Below are 24,373 nucleotides of genomic sequence, written 5' to 3'. Positions count from 1 at the left end.
TTTTAATGGATGATTTCTTGGCAAAAACTTGAGACTAATAACTGTCAGGCTCTGGGTTAGTCACGAGTGGTCTATTTCAGTGACAGTGGCCTATGTATTAGAGATACGTAAAGACTCAAACAGTTGCCTTCTCGGCTTCTCCTGTGCCTCCGTGGTAAACTAACGTCTCGCTTCTCTCTGCTCTGCTCTCGTGTGTGTTCGGAAAGGAAAAGATGACATAGCTGTTGAGAGTCTCATACCTGGCCTGGAGGCTTTGCTGCCCCAGCATCTGGCCTCCCAGACCGACTCAGTTGCTTCCAACAGAACAGGTTGGTGAGATGGGCGTTAGCGTGTGTGGCCTGTAGGACCCCTTTCTAGCAAATAGGAAGACCTGATCCACTTGACTAAATGGTTCTCACTCTCCTTCCTCTACCCACGCCTCTTGTTTAAATCGGTCGTGTGTTTTATGAAGCTAACTAGAAAACAGTGGTTCCCAACCTGTGGTCCGTGGACCCCTGGTGGTTCCCAATGGTACTGGGGGGGGGGGGTCTGTGGAAAGTTTAAAAATACTTTTTCTTTTCTCCCCCAGGGATGGGGGGGGCTATGAAATATTAATAGATTGAGAAGGGGGTAGTATGCTTGAAAAGGTTGGGAACCACTGAACTAGAAGACTTACCTGGTGTGTTCCTCAGGTCCTTAACTCCTATACGTTTTAAAGGGATAGCTGTCTGTAACTTTAAAAACCATGAGTATCCTGTGGCACCTTAGAGACTAACACAAATAAATAGGCTCACGAGCTTTCAAATGATGGAAGTGGGTTTTGCCTCCTGAGCCCATATATTTGTTAGTCTCTAAGGCTGTGTCCAGACTCCATGCCTCCGTCGACGGAGGCATGTAGATTAGCCAGATCGGAAGAGGGAAATGAAGCCGCGATTAAGATAATCGCGGCTTCATTTAAATTTAAATGGCTGCCCCGATCTGCCGATCAGCTGTTTGTCGGCAGATCGGGAGAGTCTGGACGCGATGCCCCGACAAAGAAGCCTTTCTTCATCGACACAGGTAAGCCTCGTGAAACCAGGCTTACCTGTGTCGATGAAGAAAGGCTTCTTTGTCGGGGCATCGCGTCCAGACTCTCCCGATCTGCCGACAAACAGCTGATCGGCAGATCGGGGCAGCCATTTAAATTTAAATGAAGCCGCGATTATTTTAATCGCGGCTTCATTTCCCTCTTCCGATCTGGCTAATCTACATGCCTCCGTCGACGGAGGCATGGAGTCTGGACACAGCCCTAGATGCCACGTGACTGCTTTTTTCAGATAAGTTTTGTTTTTCTTTGTTTAAATCATTGTGCTGGGGTAGGGCTGGGGCGGAGGGGTTCAGGATGCAAGCTGCCCCAGGGAGAGAGGACAACCCCAGCCCTCTTTCACCTCAGCAGCTTGGGGTCAGGTGAGAAGCACCAGTCCATGACTGCTGCGGTGAGCACAGCTGGGGGAGGGGTGCCTGTCTCTCTGCAATACACAGTAGAATAGCTCTGGCCCCCTCCTTGCCCCATTGTCATTCTACAGTATAACTGTCCCTCCTACCAAATCCCTCCCTTTCCATTTTATGAGAAACAATCCCAGTTGAGGCACATCCCATTGTCCTGGCATGACCGAACCCTGCCCTTGTTTTAATTTAGAAGAGGAAGCTGCCTAGCTCTTCCCAGTTGGGAGGCATTCTTGAGCAGACAGATGCATGCACATTTCTAAAATCTATGGCCCGTTCCTTGCAGGCCAGTGTTAGCATGCTGGAGGAGGAGTGTGGGGAAGCCTTTGGTTATTCATCCAGCGCTCTGTCTGCATTGCAGAGCAGTTGTCACATGCTTCTTGAAAATGATACAATTTTGTTGTTGTTCCTGTGCATAGGGACAGAGAGGCCCCTAGATCTGTAGGGCCCGGCAGCATGCTCAGAATACGCTGCAGGCAGGGACATGAGCTTTGTGTGTGGGCGTCCTCCAGAGTCGCTAGCAGTTGGCCGTGGGGAGCCAGGCTAGTTGAGGGCAAGCCCACCTAGGACCCTGTCTGTGTACTGGAGCAGCTCGCGTCTGCTGGCAGGCTAACGAGATCCAAGCTGCATGAGCCTACGCATGTAGCAGCCACTTGCACCCAATTGCTGAGTAGACAGACCATGTCTTGACATGGCTTAACCCACTAAGGTCTCTCACCTTAAAAACAAAGGCCCCCAGAATTTGCCCCCCTTGGAATCATGTGTCTCTAGTTACCGACACTTTCTAGTGATGTGTTGCTAATATGAATATGACATTTCCCTGGTAACGTCCAGTTTCCTGCTGAGATCTCCTGTGGCTGTTGTGAATGCCAGTCTTCAGTGTCACCTGCATTGCTCATGTGTTCTGTACTTGGCAATTCATCCCTCTTCCTTACCCCATAAGCCCTGACAATTACTCCAATGGGTGGATCCTTTCCCAGAGCCCCACTGACTTCAACGTGGCATTTTGGTACTTTGTGGGGTAGGCCCCAGCTGACAATCACAATGTGCCACGGTAGATCAGTAGTGTTAGGACAACTGAAACATTACTTTTAATAGAAATGAATGAGATCTAGTCTGCCAAGCCTCTATTCGCAAGGTTTAACTTAGCTACTTATTTATCTTGCAAAGACTGTCAGCTGCATCTAAAATATCATGTTTACAGTTCCTAACGTCCCTGAAACATGGATTCAAATTCCCTTACAAGCAGTTCGCTCCTTAGTAAAGTTAAAATTAAACCTACCCTGAGTACCTTTTGCTATTCCCTTGGCTACTGTCTAGTTCATCCCACTATGCAAGATTCTGACTTGACGGTGCTCTCACGGCTCCAGGAGGGCTGCTCTCTGGGGGTGAATCTGTTTTGCTTCATGTGGGTTGTTAAAACATATTGGGATCCTTCAAAGCTCTCTGACAAGGGGGAAGTTTCCCCATCAGACTGATGTTAGCTGTGGCTCAGTGCAGACTGCTCTTGCGGTACTAACTGGGTGGTAAGAGTGGGACAGGATTCACCTAACAGTCTTGTATGTGCTGTTTAATGCTGTCGTTGCTGTGGCCTGGCGGCTGTTAATCTGGATTCAGACTCTCTCACTGGGGAAGATTCTCTACTTGACTGCTCTCTACTTTCCAACCCCGCTGCTGATCTCTTGGATGAATTTGCTCCTCTAGCTATTTCTGCTCCGGCTCACAAAGGTAACCTGCTGTTGGGTGTAGTTTGTTATCCTGGGACCTGATGATCTAACTTGTTGTAAGAACAAATCCTCAGAAGGAGTAAATAGAAATAAACGGGGCAATGCTGATTTACACCAACTGATGATCTGGCCTATAATCTTTATCCCGTTGCCTTCTTTCCTGAGTTGGTGACACTTGTAACATATAATGTGGCCTTTAATATGGGGTGGGAGGGCATCAAATTGCCAACAAAAAATATGAAAACAGTTTTCAGAATGATTCTGCAAATGAAGCACATGCTGCATGTTCTGTGTGTACATGTATGTAACAGTATTTGCCTTAATGTGCCAATAGACATGGGTTTTTTTCAGGCCAGAAAGGACTGCTGTATTACAATCATCTTCTCTGACCGTGTGTGCTTTTAAACCCTTGTTCCCCTCTTGAAGAGCTAGAGTTGGATTGTCTGTAGTGTAAATCCCCTGGGGCTTGGTATTGCCAGATTTGGGAACCATACTCTGTGCTCTGTGCTGAAGAGATCACTGTAACATCTGTGTCTTCTCTAAGCACTATTAGAAAAATGCCAAGTAATGAGTAATATGCAAATAAAATGTGGAGCATATCTTGGATGATAAATCTCTCTACTGGGAATTTTCCTTCATTTCTTGCATTGAAAAGACAAGAAAGCAAACCTGGATTAGACCTCTGGATGTTTGTTCACACTGAGTTTTGTTTAGCTCAGCTGATATGGTAACAGCAGATGTTCAGTCTTTAGCAGAAGTGCAGCAGATATTGTCTGTAATCAATTTTTACCATCAGTGGCATTTGAAAATGAGATTGCATTTTTCATAGAGCTTTTGGTTTAAACCAGCCAGTCTCATAATTATTCATTGCAACAAGAAATTTCCATGAGTAAATGGCTCGAAATGTATGTTCAGCGGCGGCTGTTCTGTGTGTGGAAATCAACAAAAAGAAAGCTCAAAATATTGGGCTTCAGTAAGAAATGAGAGAATGAATTAACCTAATTCTGCTTGATTCCCCACAGAATATACTATTTCCTCTTTCCCTGTTGAGCTTTTTTGATGCATGAGGGTGTACATTCTTTCCAAAACTTCTCTGCTGCTTTTTTCCATCTTAAGCTCTGGATGATCTCATTCGCCATCTAGCTGTCCCTTCCAAGTTCTTGGCTTCAGTGAAGCCTGTGGCAATAAGTTGCACAGACTGTGCAAAAGCATAATCCGCCTGTGGAACTCAATGCCACTAGATACTACTGATAACACAAACATGCCTTAATCACATCAAACTCAAGAAAATTTTGACTAACTTAGATTTTTTTTTAAATGTTGTGGACTCTTACATGAATAACAATATTCAGAGATGGGATGATCTCTCTAAACCACTGTCTCATTCAGCTGGAGAATTAATATGTGCTGCTTAGTTATATTGTGTTTCTTGGACTATTAATAAAAACCCCTTAAATCTTGGTTGTCATTACTTTGCATTTACCCAACAAACACTGAACGTGCAGGACGGGAATGACTGTAACAAAATGACTGCGTGTTATTTCTATGTATAGATGAAACAGTGAACTGAAGAAAAAACACCTCTCATAATGAAACCAGTCCAAAAGTACATATTGTTCATTGCTTGCATTTCTTTCTCCTTAACAACATGCTTGAATGAATGCACATTTCAACCATATTCCCCTAATGGCTACAGAAGTTTACAAAACTTCATCTGGCTTAGTTATCGATAGAGCAGAAAAAAAACTCTGACTCAAAACAATGCCTAGCTGTGATAGCCAAAGGACACAAGATTTCTTAGCCAAGCCACAAAATCCACTGGCATTATTCTGGCTCTTCTGCATAGGCTTTCTTCTATCCGCAAAAATGAGCTGCAGCTATCCGCATCCACATCTCCAGATATAAAGCAGATATCTGCACATTTGCAGGGCTCTCTACTTATTCTGTAGAAATGTGTGGTGGTTGTTAGGAGAATAAGAAAAGAATATATTTTCACAGGGTTTCCTTTACCAGTACAGTCAAACCCTTGTAGGAGAGCTATCTACTTCATCTAACGGGTTTTTTTTATTCTATTTTGGGGAATGCGTCTAGTCAACAGAACCTATTGACTCCTCTTCTCTGAGCCATAGCCAGGAAATACACTTCTCAAAGGGTCTGAGGACCAGATTCTTTAAGGGATTTAATTGCCTAAAGAAGGAGAGAGACATTTAGTGGGATTTTGAGAGAATCCCTAAGAAGTACGGGCACGTAACTCCCACTGATGTCATACCACTGTTTGCCACCTTTTCTCCTCTGACAAGTTGGTCTTGGGTCCTTTGTACCCCTGCCTTGTGCCAGGCTACCATCGTCCTCCTTGAAACCCCGTGAGTCTAGGAAAATCTCCCTTTGTATGTGGCTCCATGGCAGACTGTTCTCTGGCACTGTGCTGGTGTTCTAGAGGGCCATTTGGGTGATGCAAAAGAACATTTTTATTCCTCTTAGCGCACACGTGTGCGCACGCACGCGCCCACACACACGTCCTTGCTGGCTGTATGGTGGGCCATTGTAGCCTCAAACCCATGTTTCTAGCACAGCTAGGAGAAATACACTAATTGCTGCACCATTTTATTTTATTCTTGTTAATTGGCTTTGCTGAGTGTGTGGGTTTTTGTTGTCATTTGGTTTTGGATGGGCTTTTTTTTAATTTGGGGATTTTTTTTTCTTTTGAGTTTAATTGACTCTTTCCACCGACTGTCATCTTATACTTACCAACATATTTCAACTTTTTATTTAAATTCCTGCTTTTTAAACCACTTTTTTAAAAAAAAAACCCTAACATTTTTTTGGCAATTCTAACATGCTTTTTCTGCTATCTTTGCTTCTTTACCTGCGTTTCATCTGTACGCTGCAGAAGATACTAATCTGATATCAGGCTTTGATGTTCCTGAAGGCCCTGAAAAGGTGGCAGAAGATGAATTTGACCCCATCCCAGTGTTGATATCCAAAAATTCACAAGGTAAGCCAGGATTTTTAAAAAAAGAACACATGCTGGCAACCAGTTTCTTGGACAATCATGCTATGTCGTACACCTACATTACATGCAAACTCTATCTCCTTAATGGTCAGTGAGCCTCATTCTCCTCTGATTTGCACCAGTTTCTGCCTGCATTGTCTCTTAAACTACTCCTGATTTTCAAATATTCGAGAGGAGCATCAGGCTCACTGAGACAAGGCAATACAATAGCGAGAAGAATTAATTCGCCACTCACTCTCTGCCATGCCTCACGGATTGAAAACTGCTGAGAAAGGGCAATGAGGTTCATTAATTCAAACATCTAGTCATCCCAGGAGTCGGCCAGACATCTCTTGCCCTGCCACAAGACTCTAGCAACCAGCTCACCTATCCATTTATATGTATCAATTATATGGCATAACTTTGCTCAGTTAGGCCCTGATCTAGTGCCCCTTAAATGGTAAGGCACCCACGGATGTTAGTGGGCCCATGAAAGAATGGGCAATTGATTTGTCTTCAAACCCCTTCAAAAGTGAGTTCATTGCTTCTGGCTGGGATTTGTGACAGCACTTAGGAGAGTTAGATGCTTAGCTTCCAAAGAATTCCCCTGGCACACAGGCACCAGAAGCTATATGGCACATCTGAAAATTCCAGCCTCTGCCCGTTGAGTTCCTGCCATGTATGTCCATGTTATCATCCTGTCTACAAACCATTGTTCAGCCTTATGGAAGGGTGTAGCTATTAAGAAGCATTGTCTCTCTTTCAGAATAAAATCAAGTGAATGATGCTTCGTTAATGGGCATGGCAGGCTGGATTTTTTTTTTTTTTAACAACTCCTGACAAATGTGACTTGTTTCTGAAGTTTGACTGCGGTGAAAATGTTTCTGAAGTTCAGAAACAAACACAGATTTTTATAATCTGATCCATTGTTCTCTCTTTGGCAGTAGAACCCTTGCCTTTTGTAGTTACCATATATTCTGTCTTTCATAGCATAGTGTGTGCTGCGTGCCTGCTCTGCGGCTAATATTAGCCTTGACAGAATGACCCCCGTTAGGAAAAATCCCAAGTAATTGAGGGTGGGGTTTTTCAATACAGCTCTGCTGACAGCTCTGCTCCCATGTGAAGTTAAGTCAAAAGGGAAGTTTTACCACTGACTGAATTTAAGCAGAGGTGGGCCAATGCTGATTACTTTTTGCAATGTCCACCTAATTAGAGAGAGAGTCTTTCTAGAGAGAGTGACATAAATGCTGTGGAGTTTTTACAGGAAATCTTTAAAAGTCTCTGAAATGGCTGTACATTACTTAATAGTGTCTTGTAGAAATTATCCTTCAAGTTCTAGAATTACTCCTAAAGACACAGAAAAACAGGGTACAACATCCTTTCTGTAGAACTGTTAACCCATCCTTTAGAAAAATCTAATTGCTAAAAATCCTATAGAATCCCATTGATTGGAACCCGGTAAAGTTCTGTTACTTTTCCATGAAGACCCTATTGTATGTGAAGCTTGTCTCTTCTCCCGCCTTCCCCCTCCCGAAGTCAGTGTAATAAAAGATACATTAGCTGACTCACCTAATCTTCTCTAATACCCTTGGTACTAGCACAGCTACCACAACACTGCGTATCAAGGTACCTATAACATAGAATAGCTCAGCCCCAGCTAAAGTCGTGTTCTCTGGTTATTCTTTCTTTGCTTGTGCTTGAACATCTGAAACTAACCTTTGTGTGTACTGAATTCCTATTCCTATCTCTCACCCTTCCAGGTGGGCATTCTAGAAACAACAGTGGAAGCTCTGAATCAAGTCTTCCCAACCTAGCCAGGTCTTTACTGCTGGTGGATCAGCTCATAGACCTGTAGCAGTGACCCAGTAGCAGACGCAGTTTCTGTAACGTACCTAATCTACGTTTCATTTCCAGAGGAGTTAACCTTCAGGTTTTTGGGGGGTTTTATTTAAAAAAAAAAAATCTGCAAACAGAAGGAGACTCAGACAACCCTGTATGTTCCCAGCTCCCCAACCAGGAATGGATTATATTTCTGTCCCACCTACCCCATAATCCTTTCTTCAGTTCATCCCTGCTGCAACCTGCTATGATTCCTTGTGCACCTGTCTTGACTAGCATACGTCTAACGGAAACACTATTCACCATTATCCACTCTGCTGAGATTTACACATAGCTCCACTGACAGCTTAACTGTAAATGAGTTAGTTAATTGTAGTCTATGTATGATCCTTGCTAGAAATGGCATACAACAGAAATTTCTTTTTCCTTAGGTTAGAGCGCTAACGTGTTTTACCTTTTTGGGGATGAAGGGAGGCTTTCTGACAAATGGGCAAAAGGAAAGGACACACAAAATTGCTAGAACTGTTCATCTGTTAGAAGATGAGTTAGAAAAGAAGTCTTTCAATTGGCAGTGTAAGCACCATTGGGGGGGAAATAAATTGGGTTTTGCTGCAGTAAACCTGCACTGTAAACGTAGCGATCATGTAAATTGAGATGGTTTTCCACTCCCTATCTAAAAGACTGCTGTGTTATGATCCTGCTTACAAACGGATTGGGCTTTCTAAAAAAATAACCCACACTGTTAGAGTTAAAGAAATGACCCCAAGTGAAATATATCACGATTGAGAACCAAATACATGCAAGCATGGCTGTAGTGTCTTTTTGCTGAATGAGCTATTGGCTGAAAAGAGCATTACAGTAGCAACGGATGTATTTTCTTGTTATTTTTGTGTGCGTGAGTATGTGTGTGTTGGATTAAAAAAAGCAAATTGTAAATTGTGTACAAATCAAAAAGTCCAACTGTTGTTTGGTTTTTTTTTTTAAACCTGGCTTTCAGTCAAACGTCTCGTATCTGTTCTCGGTTTTCCTCTTTTCCCTTGTAACTACATATAGTGCAACATAGTTAAGTCTGAAAAATGGTTTCATTAGACAAGTTACTGTAAACTTGCATCTTCAGTCGTTGTAGAACAAGCATGCACTCTCTTCAGACAGTTGGAAATGAGTGCTGACCAGCTCAATACAACTTGATGGTATTTACCTTTTTTCTTTTTGCCTTTACATGCTTAGTTTGTCAACTAACTGGATACGCTAAACTTGTTTTCATTGGCTTATGATCTTAAATTCCAGCATTCCTATCCTATATTTGAAAATTCTTCCTGAATAAAATAACTCTTCCTCTGTAGTGGAATAATTACTAGCTTATTGCTAACCTTGTGTATGTGTATGTAGCTGTATTAGTAAAAGTGCGCATTCTCATGTGTGAAAGGATGAATGACTAAATAATAGATGTATTGACCTCTTTCTGAGAGGGAAAGACATTAAAGTCTGTGAGCATTTCTCTCCTATTTCCACTTTCCCCCCTATTCTCCCTCCCCTGCCACCAACATTTAGTTTAACAAATTCTGTAAATAGAACTAACCATCAATTGTCTGCTCTCCGTTAATCTTCTTTGAAGATCTACACTTCATAATAAAAGTAGTGCTTAAATGTGTTGTATCATTACATGTGTAATACTGCACTTTCTAGAAGCTTTACATATGAGAGAATTATGGCAATGATCTTAGAGCGATGTCAATAGAATTTTATTTTTATTTTTTGTTTTATTATTATTCCTAAAGCAGGCAAATTGGACTGGAGAACATGAAAAGCTTTAGATAGAAAGTTTTATTGTATAGCCAGTAATGAAAATACATGAACAAAAAATGGATTTAAAAAAAAGTAACCATCTACTGTATATTAGAAACCAAGAGATTTCTGTGAATTAAAGTACTTTTAAAGAATGTTTTAAGATTTTAAATCTAATAGAATTTGTTTTAAGTGTTCCATAATCAAAATGATAAAAACACTGGGTTGTTTTGGGATAATGCTATTGAGTAAACAGAGGTGAATGTTCTTTTCATGGTTTTTAAAATAGCTATTCATGGATCTGGGAAATACAATACAATGGAAGAATAATCTTTTTATAGAGGTGTATGATTTAGACCTGACTCATAATAAAGGACTTGACGCTGATAAGTAAATGTTACAGAAGAGAGATGTGGAATGGAAAATGAAAGCAGCATGAAGACTTCCGTTGGCTTAAAGGAGGGGGATTAATTTTTAAAAGATAGCTAAAACTGTTGTCAGCCTGCAGATATTAGGTTCATGTGGTGTAAGCTACCCAACTGGGAAGAAGTTGAGTGAAAATTGAAAGAAAGGCACAGAGTGAAATTGTCATCCAGTTTCTATACCAAAAAAGTTGGCATCCATGACCCCCCAAGGGGCATAAGAATACATGTTTACAAACCACTATAAAATGTTCTAACAGTCATTAAAACGAGAGTGGGACAAGTCACATGCATGTCTATCTCTTCCAAGGATTGTTCCTCCAGCTCGTGTACCAAAATGGGCAGAAAACGACAAGTGAAGTAACACAAGTGCTAGTTAGTAATGCCATTGATTCGTAGGACAATTGCAAAGGAGCCATCACCTCCTGTCCTTAGGTCACTAGTGAAGTTCTTGATGTTGGATTTCTTTTGTACCTTAATGGATGCTCCTATCAGGATTTCATACTTGAAAATGCAGCCACTTATATAAAAGTCCCAATTCCCCTTGCAAGGCAGATGTAGGACTTGGTGTTCTTCAGTGTCATGTCAGGAGCAGAATTATTTGTGGACCTCCAATTTACTGCACACATTGGTGAACAGTTAAACTCTGAATTTAAACAATTTCTGGAGTTTCTTCTAGTGGCAAACATGATGTGTCAATTCCTGGGTTCTGTTGTCACATTGCAATGGGCACTTGGCACTTCTAGAAAACCCTTCCATTGAACACAGCTGTGGTGTGAAAGGGACTTCTTCTGATGACCCTGCTACCGTTTGAACGGGAGTTAGAAAGCTCCCTCTCAACAGCCAGCCAGGAGCTAGCACTGCCTGAAAAGATTTTTCTGTAAAGCCATTTGAAAAGGCTGCATCAGTGGAATCCAAGCTCAGACGAGAATCGGGAGGCCCAGGCTAGCTTAGAAAGTTGAGGGGTGCACTGGCAAACCCCAAATGTGGAGACTGAGAGCCACAGACCTCAGAGGGATACAAACATGGATTAAAGCACAAATAGTGATTTGGAATTAAATTTCTTTAACAAAACTGCTGAAGAAATGTTCTGATATTTTTGTTTTATACTTTGAAAGGAATTTACAAAAAATTCAGCACTAGGTTAGCCTGGGACTGTGGCAAATCTGGGTCTAATGGAAGGGATGTAAATAATTGATCGAAATTAACCAAGTAGCATCTCTGCTTCAAAGCGTGGGCACTGTATGCCACTTCATCCTAGCAGAAAACCGAGTTTTGTATAACTATTAATCACATTATTCCTAGAAACATATCTAGATTGGACAGCTGTATCGCATATGGGACTACATTTACCTGTGTGCAAAGGGCTTGCACAAATCCTATGCACCACTTAAGCCTTAAGGCAGGGGTAGGAAACCTTTTTTGGGTTGGGAGTCGTTGACCCACAGAAAAATCAGTCAGGTGGGAGGCAGAGGGGGCTGGAGTGCCAGTGTGGGCTCACCAATGGCTGGGGGGGCGGGGAGGAGCTCTGGGGTGGGAGGAACCGTGAGCCCCAGGGGTCAGATCCAGGCAAACCAGAGACCACATCTGACTCTTGGGCCTTAGGTTCCCCACCCCTGCTTAAGGACTGAAATGGTGGATAGGCCTTCTGTGAGTTTTCTCTACAAGATTTCACTTGTACTAAGACCAGGTCTATACTTATCCTAAGATTGATCTTCCGGGGTTGGGTTCAGAGGGTATAGTAAGGACCTGTTAAATTGACCACTGAGGGCGTCTCCATTGACCTCCAGTACTCCATGGGGTCATGAGGAGTAAGGGAAGTTGACTGGAGAGTTTCTCCTGTTGACCTCCTGCAGTGGGGACACCACAGAAATTCGACTTACGGTACATCGACTCCAGGTACTCTCTTCTGATAGCTAGAGTTGCGTATCTTAGGATGACTTTCTTGTGTAGCCCTAAGTCTTTGTGGTAGTGTGGCCAGGAGGATTCAAAAATGGGCCAGTCCTCAGGAGAGCTGGAATATAGTCCCAGCTCTGCTACTAATTTGCTGAGTGACCATGGTCAAATCTCTTCACTCCTCTGCTTAAATTTCTCCCTGTTTTAAAATGGGGGGAAACGGTACTGACCTTATTTTGTAAAATGCTTTGAGATCTACAGCTCTGAAGGGCTATGTTTAAGCTGGTTTATTTATGATTATTGCTCCCTTCTTTTTAATCTAGATAGAAAAGACTGCACCATCTCCTCGGTGAAGGTGAATAAGGAAAGCATTGATTTTTTTTTTAAAGTCACAAACAAACCCAGCTAATACAAAAGTTGGAAAACAGGGGTATCATCTTTACCCAGTCAACCTCAGATGACAGAATCTTCATGGTTTTGTCTACATAAAATGGGACACAACTAGCAGAATTATTCCATGGAAAGGCAACCTCCCCTCTGGCACTACCTGGATATTTACAAAGATTCTAATTATGGAGCCTATCCAATAAAGTAAACGGAACAGCAAAAGCTGTTCTGTGTATGCTTTTAGTTTTATCGTGTTAATTGTTTTTGTGCAGTAATTGCAACATACTATGTTCGTAAAAAGAAGAAAACTGTTCAAGTGTTGATATTCTAACTGGTAAAGAGCTGTCTCTTCTCTCTCAGCCCATCATATACATTAAGGTTATAACAGGCTTTGTGTTGCTAACCTATACAAATTCAAGTCTCAAAGCAGCACTTCTCACTTGGAGCTGATTTTTTTTTTTTTGTGTCTACATTTACTGTAGCAATGTGAACTACATTTGTTTGTTGTGAGTATTCTACACTGCAGTACTGGCAGATCCTAATGTATCCCATGATACATATTTTTAATATACCGGTATACCTTCTCTCTGAATAAGGTAAAGCAAGTCTATTGTTTTGGGGAAGTGTTTTCTTTAGTACAATATTTGAGACTACAAATTTCCACAAAGTATTCTATATACAGGGGGAAAGTTACGTAAACATAGAACTACCTTTATATAAATATTTAAATGAAGCTTTTAACTGTTACTGATGAGCATGCTTAGAAATATTCTACCAATACAAGTATGGATTATTTTTCCGATTGGATAACCAAAGGGTAGCTTCCCATTGGCAGTGTACTTCTTGGCGAGCTGATGTGGTAGAGTATCATCTCCCAGCAAAGAGAGTTTGTGTGCATCCCATTCTTGCACAACTTTATTAAGATTGACCACTGAATCTGTAGATAATGCCATGAAACCCATATGTAGAGGTTGAGGCTGTTCTTCCGTGTGTTCATAAAATGCAACCAAGCACATTATTTAGCATGCTGACCAATAATTAGAGTGATTGGAGATTGTGCCAGGAAATTGCAGATGTTGGGTACTTCCAAGTCACTAACTTAATACAGTCTCTCTCCTTTCATGTTACTCCAATAGTTTTTATATACATCTGGAAGAAAAATCCCATTGACATTCTGCCCCTCTTCAAAAGGACACATTCCTAAATATTTCTTAAAAAGCCTGGCGGCGTCTTGTTAGTTACGGGAGTGGTGCAGTAGCAACCCTTCTAACTTTTGCTTTACTCTTCTGTTAGTGTTGTTGTAAGGCACTGGGAGAACTTACAACAATGTAGGCCTGGATTCTTCATCAATGTTGAATCCATTGTGATGCTGAATGATTAATTTTTATAAAGGATATTGTGCTAAAAGAATTCACCCCCTTTTCTTCCTTCCTTCAGGAAAAGATGAAGGAAAATTTCCCTTGGTGACTGGTGATGGCAGATCTTTTGTCTTCTGTTAATGTCGCCCTCACAATTAAAATATTAATTACCCTGTAAATGCATTAAACCTTAGTTAGACTAAGGCCCCCTCTCTGACAGGGCTGAATCAGTTAAGCCAAGGTAGCACATTAGACTTGTATTCCTTTGCTGATTGCTGCTCATCTTTCTTTACCATATTGCTATCATATAGCAAAGTACAATGGGTGACCATTTAAAAAAGAAAAGTTACTATTAGAGGGCAGTTAACTCCTGGGCTATGTCTACACTGGCGCAATCTTGTGCCAGTTATGCAAATGAGGCTAACTGTGGAATATCGCCGAGCCTCATTTGCATATCTAATGAGCCGCCATTTTGCGGAAGAGGCTCTTGCGCCAGAAGGAGTGTCTACGCTGCCCCTTCTTGCTCAAGAAAAACTCTCTTGTGCAATGCTGTTATTCCTGATAATAATCAGTGTGGCGGCATTGCGCAAGATGGTTTTTCTTGTGCAAGAAGGGGCAGTGTAGACAGCTCCTTCTGGCGCAAGAGCCTCTTCTGCAAAATGGCGGCTCATTAGATATGCAAATGAGGCTCGGTGATATTCCACGCTTAACCTCATTTGCATAGCTCTGGTGCAAGATCGCGCCAGTGTAGACATAGCCTTGGTGTGGGTGAGGGAAGGGCAGGTTTTCCCTGATTAGGGAAACAAGTGTGGTAACCACTAGCAAATGTTGAGATTCTGAAGGCAAGCACCATACATGTGCCTATAACTCCTCTTCTGTCAACACATGGCATCTCAAGGGCCACACCTACACATGCTTGTTTGTCTTCAAAATCTTTAGTATGCTCTAATTTTTTGAGTACCTTTTAGCAACTATTACAGAAGCTTAGGGTGAAACTGGCCTTTGTGCAGGAGACCAGCACCAGATCAAAGCACTGTTTTGGGCACTTAAGGCTCACTAAATGATGCAGAGGCCTTGACCTGATCTTCTGCAGGCATTAATTTGATTCCTGGATGTACAAGGCCTCCCCTTGCTTAAGCCTGACCATGGGATATGAGGAGCGGAAGATCTAGTGGCTAGACGGGAAAGCTTTTACATCCCTTGTGTGCATCTCTGCAGGATGTCTGCCTATCCTAGAGCAACGGGTCTGGCATGGGCTGAAAGCCATGCACATGGTATATACACATACTACAGCATCCCTGACAGCCCATTATATAGCTGCCACAGGGTAGCTGCTTTGCTTGCCTGAAGCTAATAAGGGCAGAGATCATGGAACAAATAACATTTGAAATACAACAATGAACCTATCTGATGCTGTCTCCATATTCTGTTCAAATGGATGCTGCTACATCCCTTAAATGATTGGGGCTTAAATCATATGGAACCATTTTCCTTCTATTTCTATCTTTTATAGATCATAATTTGTACACAATGGTTGTAGAGAAGTGCTTATTATGCACTGATAAAATGATTTGTCTAGTAAAGTGGTCTACTGAAATATGGAATACTTTGCATTATAACATTAATTGTAGCGGAATTTGCATGTATGTGACATCTGTGATGATACATGCTCATGGTCCTCTTCTCTCCTCCCCCCCCCCCCCCTTTCCTCTACTACATCAAGTTCCAGTGTGACTGCATAATTCAGAAAGGTTTCTCTCGTCTTGGTCTGTGTCAGCGGCTGCTTTAAAAATCACACCATAGCACCTAGTTTGGGAACCCAGTAAATATAGAGTCCACTTCTTGGAAGGAAAATATATAACATTGGACCTTTTTGTTACTGTTTGAACTAAGATTCGTACTTAAGTTGAAAGCATTGCTGACATTTCAGAGAAGGTAGACAATATTTTTGTACTGTATCTTATAAAATGCCCACTCATGTCTACACTGTTTTACTTTACAGTGTAATGTATTTAAGTGACTAGTTTCCCAATAAACAGTAATTTGGATGTCTAGTTGAATATTGTCTTCAATTATGAGAAATATGTAATATTATGTTTTATACCATGAAGCTGAGCATATGTTTACATTTGTAATATTTACAGATGTTGGGGAGAGGTGATCGTGCAAGTTAGCAAAACTGCAAGATATGTGCTTAAAATAAAAGGAAGCGTTAGTGCATCTTTCTGTCCCAACACTCAGTGCATATCACCTACCCAAACCTTTTTGTCTGGAATCTATACTGCTTAGTTTTTCATGTGCCTTTTTCCTATCCTCTTGCTAACACGAGTCCAATGACATACTTCTAACCTGCTAATAGTTCTTTGAAGGTAAGATATCTTGTATTCTGATAACTGTTTGTGTGATTCATGAAGCAAAAACAAGCCAACTCTTTGGGCTTCGGTAACTAGAGAACAGCAGGGTTGTATGCCTCCACTTCTCCCATAATTTGTTAACTCCTAGAACTAAGCTATTCAATTAGGCTTATGTTAGATATTTCACTTGTAATCGTTGTACAGGGTAGTTTAAATTTAATTGAGTGTTTGTTTTGCAATGGCTCAAGTACCTTTGTGAAAATTACCAGATTTAATTTTAAAAAAATTCTGTAGGATACCTTGCTAAAGGAAACATTTATTTCTTTGAAAACACACATTACTTGCACAGTAAGAGATGTCAGAAGGCACATTAAATACACCCACAGTGCAAGGCCGCTTTTCTGTAAGCTAGTTCTCAGAAATAAACAAGTGAACTTAAAAGATGCCAAACAATATACAGTGGAACCCCTATTTGATGAACGAATTGGAAATTGAAAGACTGATAAAATCAAAGACTTCATGAAACTGAAGGTCTCAACTTTTGCAGAAGTTGCATTGAAGTGCACCATGTTGCTATTTTTTTCTCTTGTTCAAGGCACTGCAAAGTGATTTGCAATGCACTGAACACATCAGAATGGGGATGATGTCAACTTATTCTTCATTGACATCTTTTGGGTTTTTCTCCCCCTCTCTGTGGGGAGAGATGTCTCATAGAAGAGGTCATCTGTAAGATTGGTATCTGTAAAATCAAGGTTCTTCTATGCTGCTATTTGCATGTTGGGGGCTGTTGTGTCAATAGGCAGTATTGATTAAAATGACATTGCTATTGAGAACTGTCCATCCACTGGTATTTCACTCCAGACAGCAACTCTCTGAAATGTAAACGACATGGGATGTGGTTCTTGTGGGTGACCTAGGAAAGATCCTTGTAGAACAGTGTCAGGAGGGAATGTTGAATTGGAACATCTCTGTATCTAACATCTTCCATCTCTCTCTTTTTTTTTTTCTTTTTTTTTAACATGTACTTGTGGTGTTTTGAATTGTGAGGAAGTGCTGAGTTTTGTTTCAGTGAGTTGTGTGCCATGAAAAACTTGCTTGATCTTTTATTTTGTTTTCTCATTTCCCATGTATGGCAACTTGGATCTGTACATCATAACATTTCTGATGTGATTAAGCTTCCTTTGCATTTATGACTAAGCGGATCTAGCCCCTTGAGTAATGCCCTTGTTTTGTACTTCTAGGTTTGCAGAGGGAACAAGCTGCATATCCTGTTGCAACCAGTGAGCACAAGAAGTTACCTGGTGCTAGCGATGGACTTCCTCAGTACAAAAGCCAGCCTGAGATGTTTGAAGTGAAAACTCAGCACAATTCAGAATCTGATTACTTTGCGAGAGAGGAGCCTTCAAGCAACAGTTCCTCCCACAGCAGTGAGGGAGAGGGGACTGACCATGAGGTGGACATCTTGGATTGTAGTGGGTCCAGGCCTTTACTTATGGACTCAGAAGAAGAGGAGGAGTCCAGTAAGCTGCAATCCAGGCTAAAGGAAAGATTTGTGGCTTCCAAAGATTCCAAGCCCCAGCCTTCCCAGAGTGAGATGGGGAAAGTTTTGTTTACAGCCTTTCAGCAGTCCTCGGGAGAGATTTTCAATGAGCCAGATGTCTTTGCCACGGCTCCTTTCCGAAGCTCAAGAATAGTGCAGGAGGATTTGGACATCTTTACCAAAGCTCCCTTTGCTGCCAAAAGCAATGTGCCTTTCAGGCAGCCAGAAGAGGCAGATGTATTCCTGTGCGCTCCCTTCACTAAAAAGAGAAGCGTGGAAGAGTTGACTTCTCATAACATTTCTAAGGAGCCTCACACTCCAGCCTCTTTCCTAGGTCAAACTGGTGATGTCCAACATGTTGTTAACTCCAAGTTCCAAAACTTAGATGCGGGAACATGCGGATTGTCCATCTCATCTAGCGCTCAGTACTCCAGGGTAGGGTTTATTCAGCCAACCGAGCTTCTGCCTCATTCCATTAGACCAGTGGAGACCCAAGAAGGCATTCCTCTCAAAGAGCATGCTGGCATTCCTAATCATAGAAACCAAGGACATACACTCCCCCCTGAAGCCCACTTGGGTTCAGTGGTTAGTAAGCCTTTCCGTCCACAATCTCTCTCAAAATATTCCCGTCACTACAGCCCGGAAGATGGGCAGGGTATAGAAGTCCAACCCATAGCAGCATATAAAGTTGTTTCTCAGACCAACAAACAGGCTATAGCAGGATCTGTCTCTATTGCTTCTCTGTCTTCCAGGACTAAAGAGCTACCCGGCATCGACCCATTTGCTTCGGCACCCTTTCCTTCCAAATCAGGAAAGCAAAAGCCTTAACCAGCCTGCTGAGAGATGGGGGAGCTGCATCTCTCGTAGGATCTTCAGGCTCTTAGTTGAAATGAGCAATGTAGAGATTTTTTTTCATTGTTCAAAACTCCAGTTGCAGTGATATTTAGTTGAACCATTTTAAGTTATGTTAGATAGTTTCAGGATATTAAATGCCAGGCGCTCAAGTTTTGTTTTGTTTTTGTTTTGTTCTTCACTTTTTTAGTTGCTATTTTTCCCCATTATGTTTTAGATTATCTAAACCAGTAATGTTCCATACTTCCTGACTTCAGGGGGTAAAGTGAATTACCACTGATACTAGTTAGAAAGCCAGAGTAAATCAATCAGGACAAGCTAATGCTCTGGAGAAGAAATGAGTGTGAAGTAAAAAGGTTGTCCTGACTTTTTCTTACCAAGGGGGATTCTGGAAGAGACCAAAGTACAACACTCCCAACTGTTAATCCATGTCTTCACAAACCCCAGCAGCTATAGATTGGGAATTTGACGATAAACTGCGTGTGTGGATATAGATCATATGCACACGGGGGGGCAGAGTGTGAAACTAACACATCTGCCACAAGGTTTTTGCACCCCAGAAGTCCTTTTCAAATATAGCATAGGCCTTGTGCATAGGCGATTTTTTTCTCATGGCAGGTATAATACCTGAAAATGTATATATTTCTGCGGGCCAGATCCAAAAGCTGTTGAACTCAGTGGAAAGACACCCATTGCATTCAATGAGCTTTGGATCAGCTCTTTGAGATCGGATACATATGGATGGAAGTATCAGCAAAGCAAACTTTCAGAAACATTCTTCCTGGAATATTTTTCTATCCTCCAGATATACCATGATCCTACTGTGTTACTGAGGCAGAGGACAGTTGCTTACTATTTATAATATAATTTAAAATGCTAGTGTATCACACTTGAGTTTAGAGGAAAATATAGCTGCTTCCTGTCGAAATTATTTGCGATATTTGTTATGTTACTATTGGTGGCTGAGCAGAATAGAGCTGACCTCCTTAGGAATTACTAGTTCCATCCCCCACCCTCTGCCGTCTTTTCAAAAAGGAAGGAAAAAGGCAAGTAACATGAATTAAGGATTCATATTTAATGGGAAGTACCAGGCAGCAAAACGGTCCCTATCAAACCTGTTGTTTTTCAAACTATTTCACACCAGAAAACCATGGTAAATGTCAGACCATTTAATAAATGACCCAGAGTTTTGCACTGAAAACAAAAGGAAAATTCTGCCTTTGGTTATGTTTGCTACATCTCCTTGAATTCTCTGGGCTTGCACAAGAGAATTCATCCTTGATGTTTTAAAAGCTTGTAAATAGATAGTGTGGAACTGGTCTGAGGCACTGCCATCTTACAAGATGAACACACGCACCTAGAAACCATTAGCTTTATTGAACAGTATGTAGTGGGGGTTCTCCCCTGTCGCTCGTGTCAATTGGGGAGTAACTTGTACATCCAGTGGCGTCTCATGGGTATAAAGCTGGTGTAACAGAGAGTAGAATTGGACACACGACTTTCCTCATGGGAAACTGCTTTGCAAAAATTCAGTTTATAATTTTGAGCTGCAAGATGCTCACATAACTGTTCAAAGAACATAAAAGGCACATTTGAAACTACAGTGTAGAACCCTGGAGATCTTTGCTCTGCAAAGCAAAACTTGTCCTCCTAGGACTCACTGTTAACATCACCGCAAGGGAGGAAGAACTAAAACAAACCTATCTTCCACCAAGTGGGACAGGACTATGAAACTTCCATAGCAAGATGTGATTCACTAACTCCACTCTTCCTCTTTCTTTGCTCAGCCCATATTGCAGTCAGAATGACAGGAGCCACATTTAGCTGGAGAGCTGGTATAGATCTGACTGTAGTGGGGTTGTATGAATGTAACCAAGAGTAAAGAACTAGACCTGAGCAGGAGCACAGGTTGCTGGTGGTTAATGTCATGGTTAGCCTAGCTCAGATTAGAGCCGCTTTTTGAAAAGCCGGGCTACTTCCTGCTTCTGTGTCTGTTGGACTTCAGGTTAGATTTTGTTGCTGTGTGGTGGCAGAGTGGACCCTGTCAGCCATCCTAGGAAATGGAAGTTCTGTAGACACGTTTCTGAGTTTCTCTGAAATAGCTTTCTCCCACCTGAGGATATGGTTTGTATGTGGGTGGTTTGCTTGGTTGTTTTTAAAGTCGCAATCCCCTGTTTATGGTCACTTGTGGTACCTGGAGACATAACTTAGCCCTAAACTGTTATCTTCACTTGGAGAGGGAAGGAAGAAAACTAGATTGCATGGGACTGAATCTGGTGCAAATGAAGAATCAGTCCATGGAAGTAAATAGTTATACCAGTATACATAAGGTGAGAACTGGATGCATTACCTCTGATAACTGCATTCCCAAACCTAGGTTCTCTTTTTTTTTTTTTTTTTTTTTTAAATGGGGTGTCATTTTTTTACTTGAAAAGTTACTACAGAGGTCTGTGGTTCTACTGTCTGTTACTTGGAATGCTTGACTTTTTATTTTCTGAAAAATACTGCTGGAAAAGTATTAGCAAATCCTTCTTTGCACTCCTGCTAGGATCCCAGCTCCTCTCTCACCAGTTGGTGTCTGTAATGAAGGCCTGAACTACAGGTAATTCAGGAAGTCCTCTCCCCAGCTGTCCTACACTGCCAGGCAGGGTACAAAGGGAGAATGGGAAATGTACAGTAGTTTTGATAGCCCTGAGTATTTTTCCTCAGTTTCTTTATTTAGGTTTGTTATGGATTGAATTTCCCAGGCAGGATGTTGGCAGCTGACATCTCATTTCTCAAGCACTTTTTTATGAAAAGCAAGTTAAAATTGTGCACAAAAAACTAGCAACCCTGCTAGCAATCCAAATAAGTAATTAGTTCAATACTGTACGGGAGCACTCTGTTCAAATAAGTTTATTTTGCTTATTGTACCAACTACTGGAATTTTGGTTAAGAAAATTCTGAAAATTGCATCTATTAAGCTATTAATCTGATTTTGTTCTAGATGAACTCATCTCCCCCTCTTCCCTCACCTCCTAGATGCCAGCATGACAACTTGAATCTAATCAATTAAAAATGCAGTTGTGCTCTCCCTGCATCATCTAAAGTGCACTGTTTTTAATGCACAAGGCAAAATGTAAGATGGAGCTTCAGGATTTTTTAGCATCCCTGATTTCATAAAGCTTTGACTTTACTGCTCACACAACAGAGCTATACAATCTAAATGCAACACTGTCAATCCCTTTTCTGAATATATGCACATTTAAAAAAAGTTTTATTACATTTCTATTTCTGCCACTTCCCAGCAGCCAGTAAAATTGCAGCAATCGGTTTCAGTTTTGGCTCTGGCCAAAAATGTTAAGTCCCTTTTTAAAAGCAACCATGACTCCTTGAACTTCAAGAGGTGTAGGCTCCTAAATGCTTTTGAAAATAGTGTCCCTTAAGGTCTTGCAATTGGATCCATGCAGACCATGCCAGTGTGGAATTGCATCAAGGTCACTGGTGCAGTAACTCCTACACAAAACAGGGTTTGGTGAACTTCCTAGTTGGACGTAAGCAATCAACAGCACATGGAGTTATCTCTAAGCTCTGCAACTCAGTGGCTGTCACTATCTGATGGTCTTTGAAGGAGGAGAAAACTCCCTTCATGATAGCAGCAGGATGAGGGAAAGTCTTCCCCCTCCCCCCCCCGATTCTCCTTCCCTCTCCCCTCCGCACCTTGACATTAAACACCCTACAAGTGTCATACCACAGATCTGACCTGGTTTCTCCTGGTTGTCACCCCACCTCTCCCTCTTCCCAAGTGGACTCATGCACAGAAAGAAACTCAAATCTCATTTCTGCTGTGTAGACAAATACCAAAGAGTCCTGTGGCCATCTTAAGCTTCTGTAATTCTCAACTGAGGATGTGGTGGCTTCGGTTTCAAGCTTGCTGCTAATTTAAATGTTTGGTTAAAACCTTTCCTTTGGAAAGGATTAATCAGAACAACTGTGCACACAAATTCAAGCCAGGCAATCAGCTCACTTTGAGTCTCTAGCTCCCCTTGTGTTTCTACAATGATGACAAGGGATGCCAGCTGCTTTCGTATTAGTCTGCATCTTCTTTGTCTTACTGCTGAATTGCTGAATTGCCAAACTCGTAACTGCATCTGCTCTCCCTCCCAGCCAGCTCAGTACTATGTGTGATAAGTGTTGAGTTTACAATCTTATTCTCCTGAAGCCAGTGTGCAATCAATCTGCAATCTACAGTATGTGCATGGAGCACAAAGAAGATCCTAAACTTGCAAGAAACTCATGTAACCAATCTCAAAACACTGTAGTGGGGCAGGTTTGCAGCTTCATTTAATACTGCAAGTGATACTGAGTGGACTCTGTATAACTGTGTGACTTGCAATCGCTCCAAAGTGGTAATCAGTTAAATTAACTCCGCTTCCACCAAAGACTGTCACGTTGGAGAATTGGTTATTGTTTTGGGGTTTTAATGGTATTAAATCAAGGCCTTGTTAAGACACCCAAAGACTCCATAGTATTTTATTATAGGTATTTTTGCCGTGTAATCTTATTCCTCTTTTGAAACACATTCCTGAATTATGATCAGCTACGGTGATGGTCTCGCTAAACCATAGCCTGGGGGTTTTATGCTGTGTACTATAAATACTCTGTTACAATGAATCTAGACTTGCCACCTGTGAAACTGGAGAGGTAATCACTGATTATTCCCTCTCCTCTCAAAAAAACAAAAGAAACTAGGAAAAGGGATTAGTAATCTTATGCAGATGTAGGGAGGACAAGTTTATGTTCTAGATGAGAGAGCCTGATGAAGAATTAGCCGATGGAGCTGAATGGAACAGATTCCACTAAGCATTGAGTAAGATGGTGAAAGGTGCTCTGAATGTCACATTCAGAAAAACAGCGGAGTCTTTCTTACAGAACAGCCTGAGCTGGACATATCGGCTACCTGGGAATACAATCTCTGTGTGCAACTTTAGGTTGTGTATTGCAAGACCAGAGCGTCATTCAAATCCCATTGTTATGAGAGTGAAATCACAATGGTGTTGGAAATACTTTTGGCTTGCAGAGTATCAATCATATTGCACTTCAGGTGTGATTCAGCATGTTTCTGATAATCTTGATGAAGAAATGTGAGAGCTAAAAACTTCTGTACATTTTTATTAAACTCTGAATAAAATGCACCTTCCCTGCTCTGTGTTCTGTCTTGTTCATATGAAATCTTTACTGGGCTGAATATAAAGCTTTTTTTTTTTACAATCTTGGTCATCTCTCTGGTGTTTAAAGGAAACTTTCTTGGTGGTTGAATTTCTGCATACCCAGGTGAATCGTGGTGCAAAACAGCCATGGTCCTACATATCCCTAGAGGACCGGATTCTAGGTTTTGGACCAGGAAATTCAAACTCTGTAGGGTTACACAATGCAAGCCACATGTTATTTTAAAGGGCTCTTGATTTGCCTAACCCAGGGCTGCATAAATAATACACAGGCACACAGAGTACAGGATTTAGCTAATCTGCACTCATGTGATGGAACCCAGGCCTTCATTGCCAAAGCACAGCTTCTTACAACCCAAAAGGTACAAAACTTTCCTTTCCCTGGAAATAGAGCTTTTTACCTTTGCTCCGCTGCTGCTGCCTGGCAACTAACACCCACAAAGGTATACCTGCTAGGGTGCGTCTAGACTGGCAAGATTTTGTGCAAAAGCGGCTGCTTTTGAGCAAAAACTTGCTAGCTGTCTACAGTGGCCGTTTGAATTTGCGCAAG

At 41.6% G+C, this 24,373-nt stretch overlaps 1 protein-coding gene across 19 annotated transcripts in view; it reads left to right on the top strand.

The window, feature by feature from the left end:
- Window positions 1-23,806, top strand: part of AAK1 (AP2 associated kinase 1) — a 135,437-nt gene extending 111,631 nt beyond the window's left edge. For 6 of the 19 annotated variants that reach the window (XM_006119088.4, XM_006119086.4, XM_006119085.4 and 3 more), the window contains 4 exons: window positions 207-308; window positions 3,082-3,192; window positions 6,082-6,186; window positions 17,466-23,806. In XM_006119088.4, coding sequence (XP_006119150.2) covers window positions 207-308; window positions 3,082-3,192; window positions 6,082-6,186; window positions 17,466-18,592 — 1,445 coding nt within the window. In that variant the 3' untranslated portion in view covers window positions 18,593-23,806. Of the gene's footprint in view, window positions 1-206; window positions 309-3,081; window positions 3,193-6,081; window positions 6,187-7,943; window positions 11,715-17,465 lie in introns of those variants that run through there. The other 13 variants (XM_075910823.1, XM_006119093.4, XM_006119095.4 and 10 more) reach the window with 7 other exon arrangements.
- The last annotated feature ends 567 nt before the right edge of the window (window positions 23,807-24,373 follow it).

Source organism: Pelodiscus sinensis, chromosome 28 (assembly GCF_049634645.1).
Source record: "Pelodiscus sinensis isolate JC-2024 chromosome 28, ASM4963464v1, whole genome shotgun sequence".
NCBI lineage: Eukaryota > Metazoa > Chordata > Testudines > Trionychidae > Pelodiscus > Pelodiscus sinensis.
This window is presented reverse-complemented; position numbering and strand designations above follow the sequence as displayed.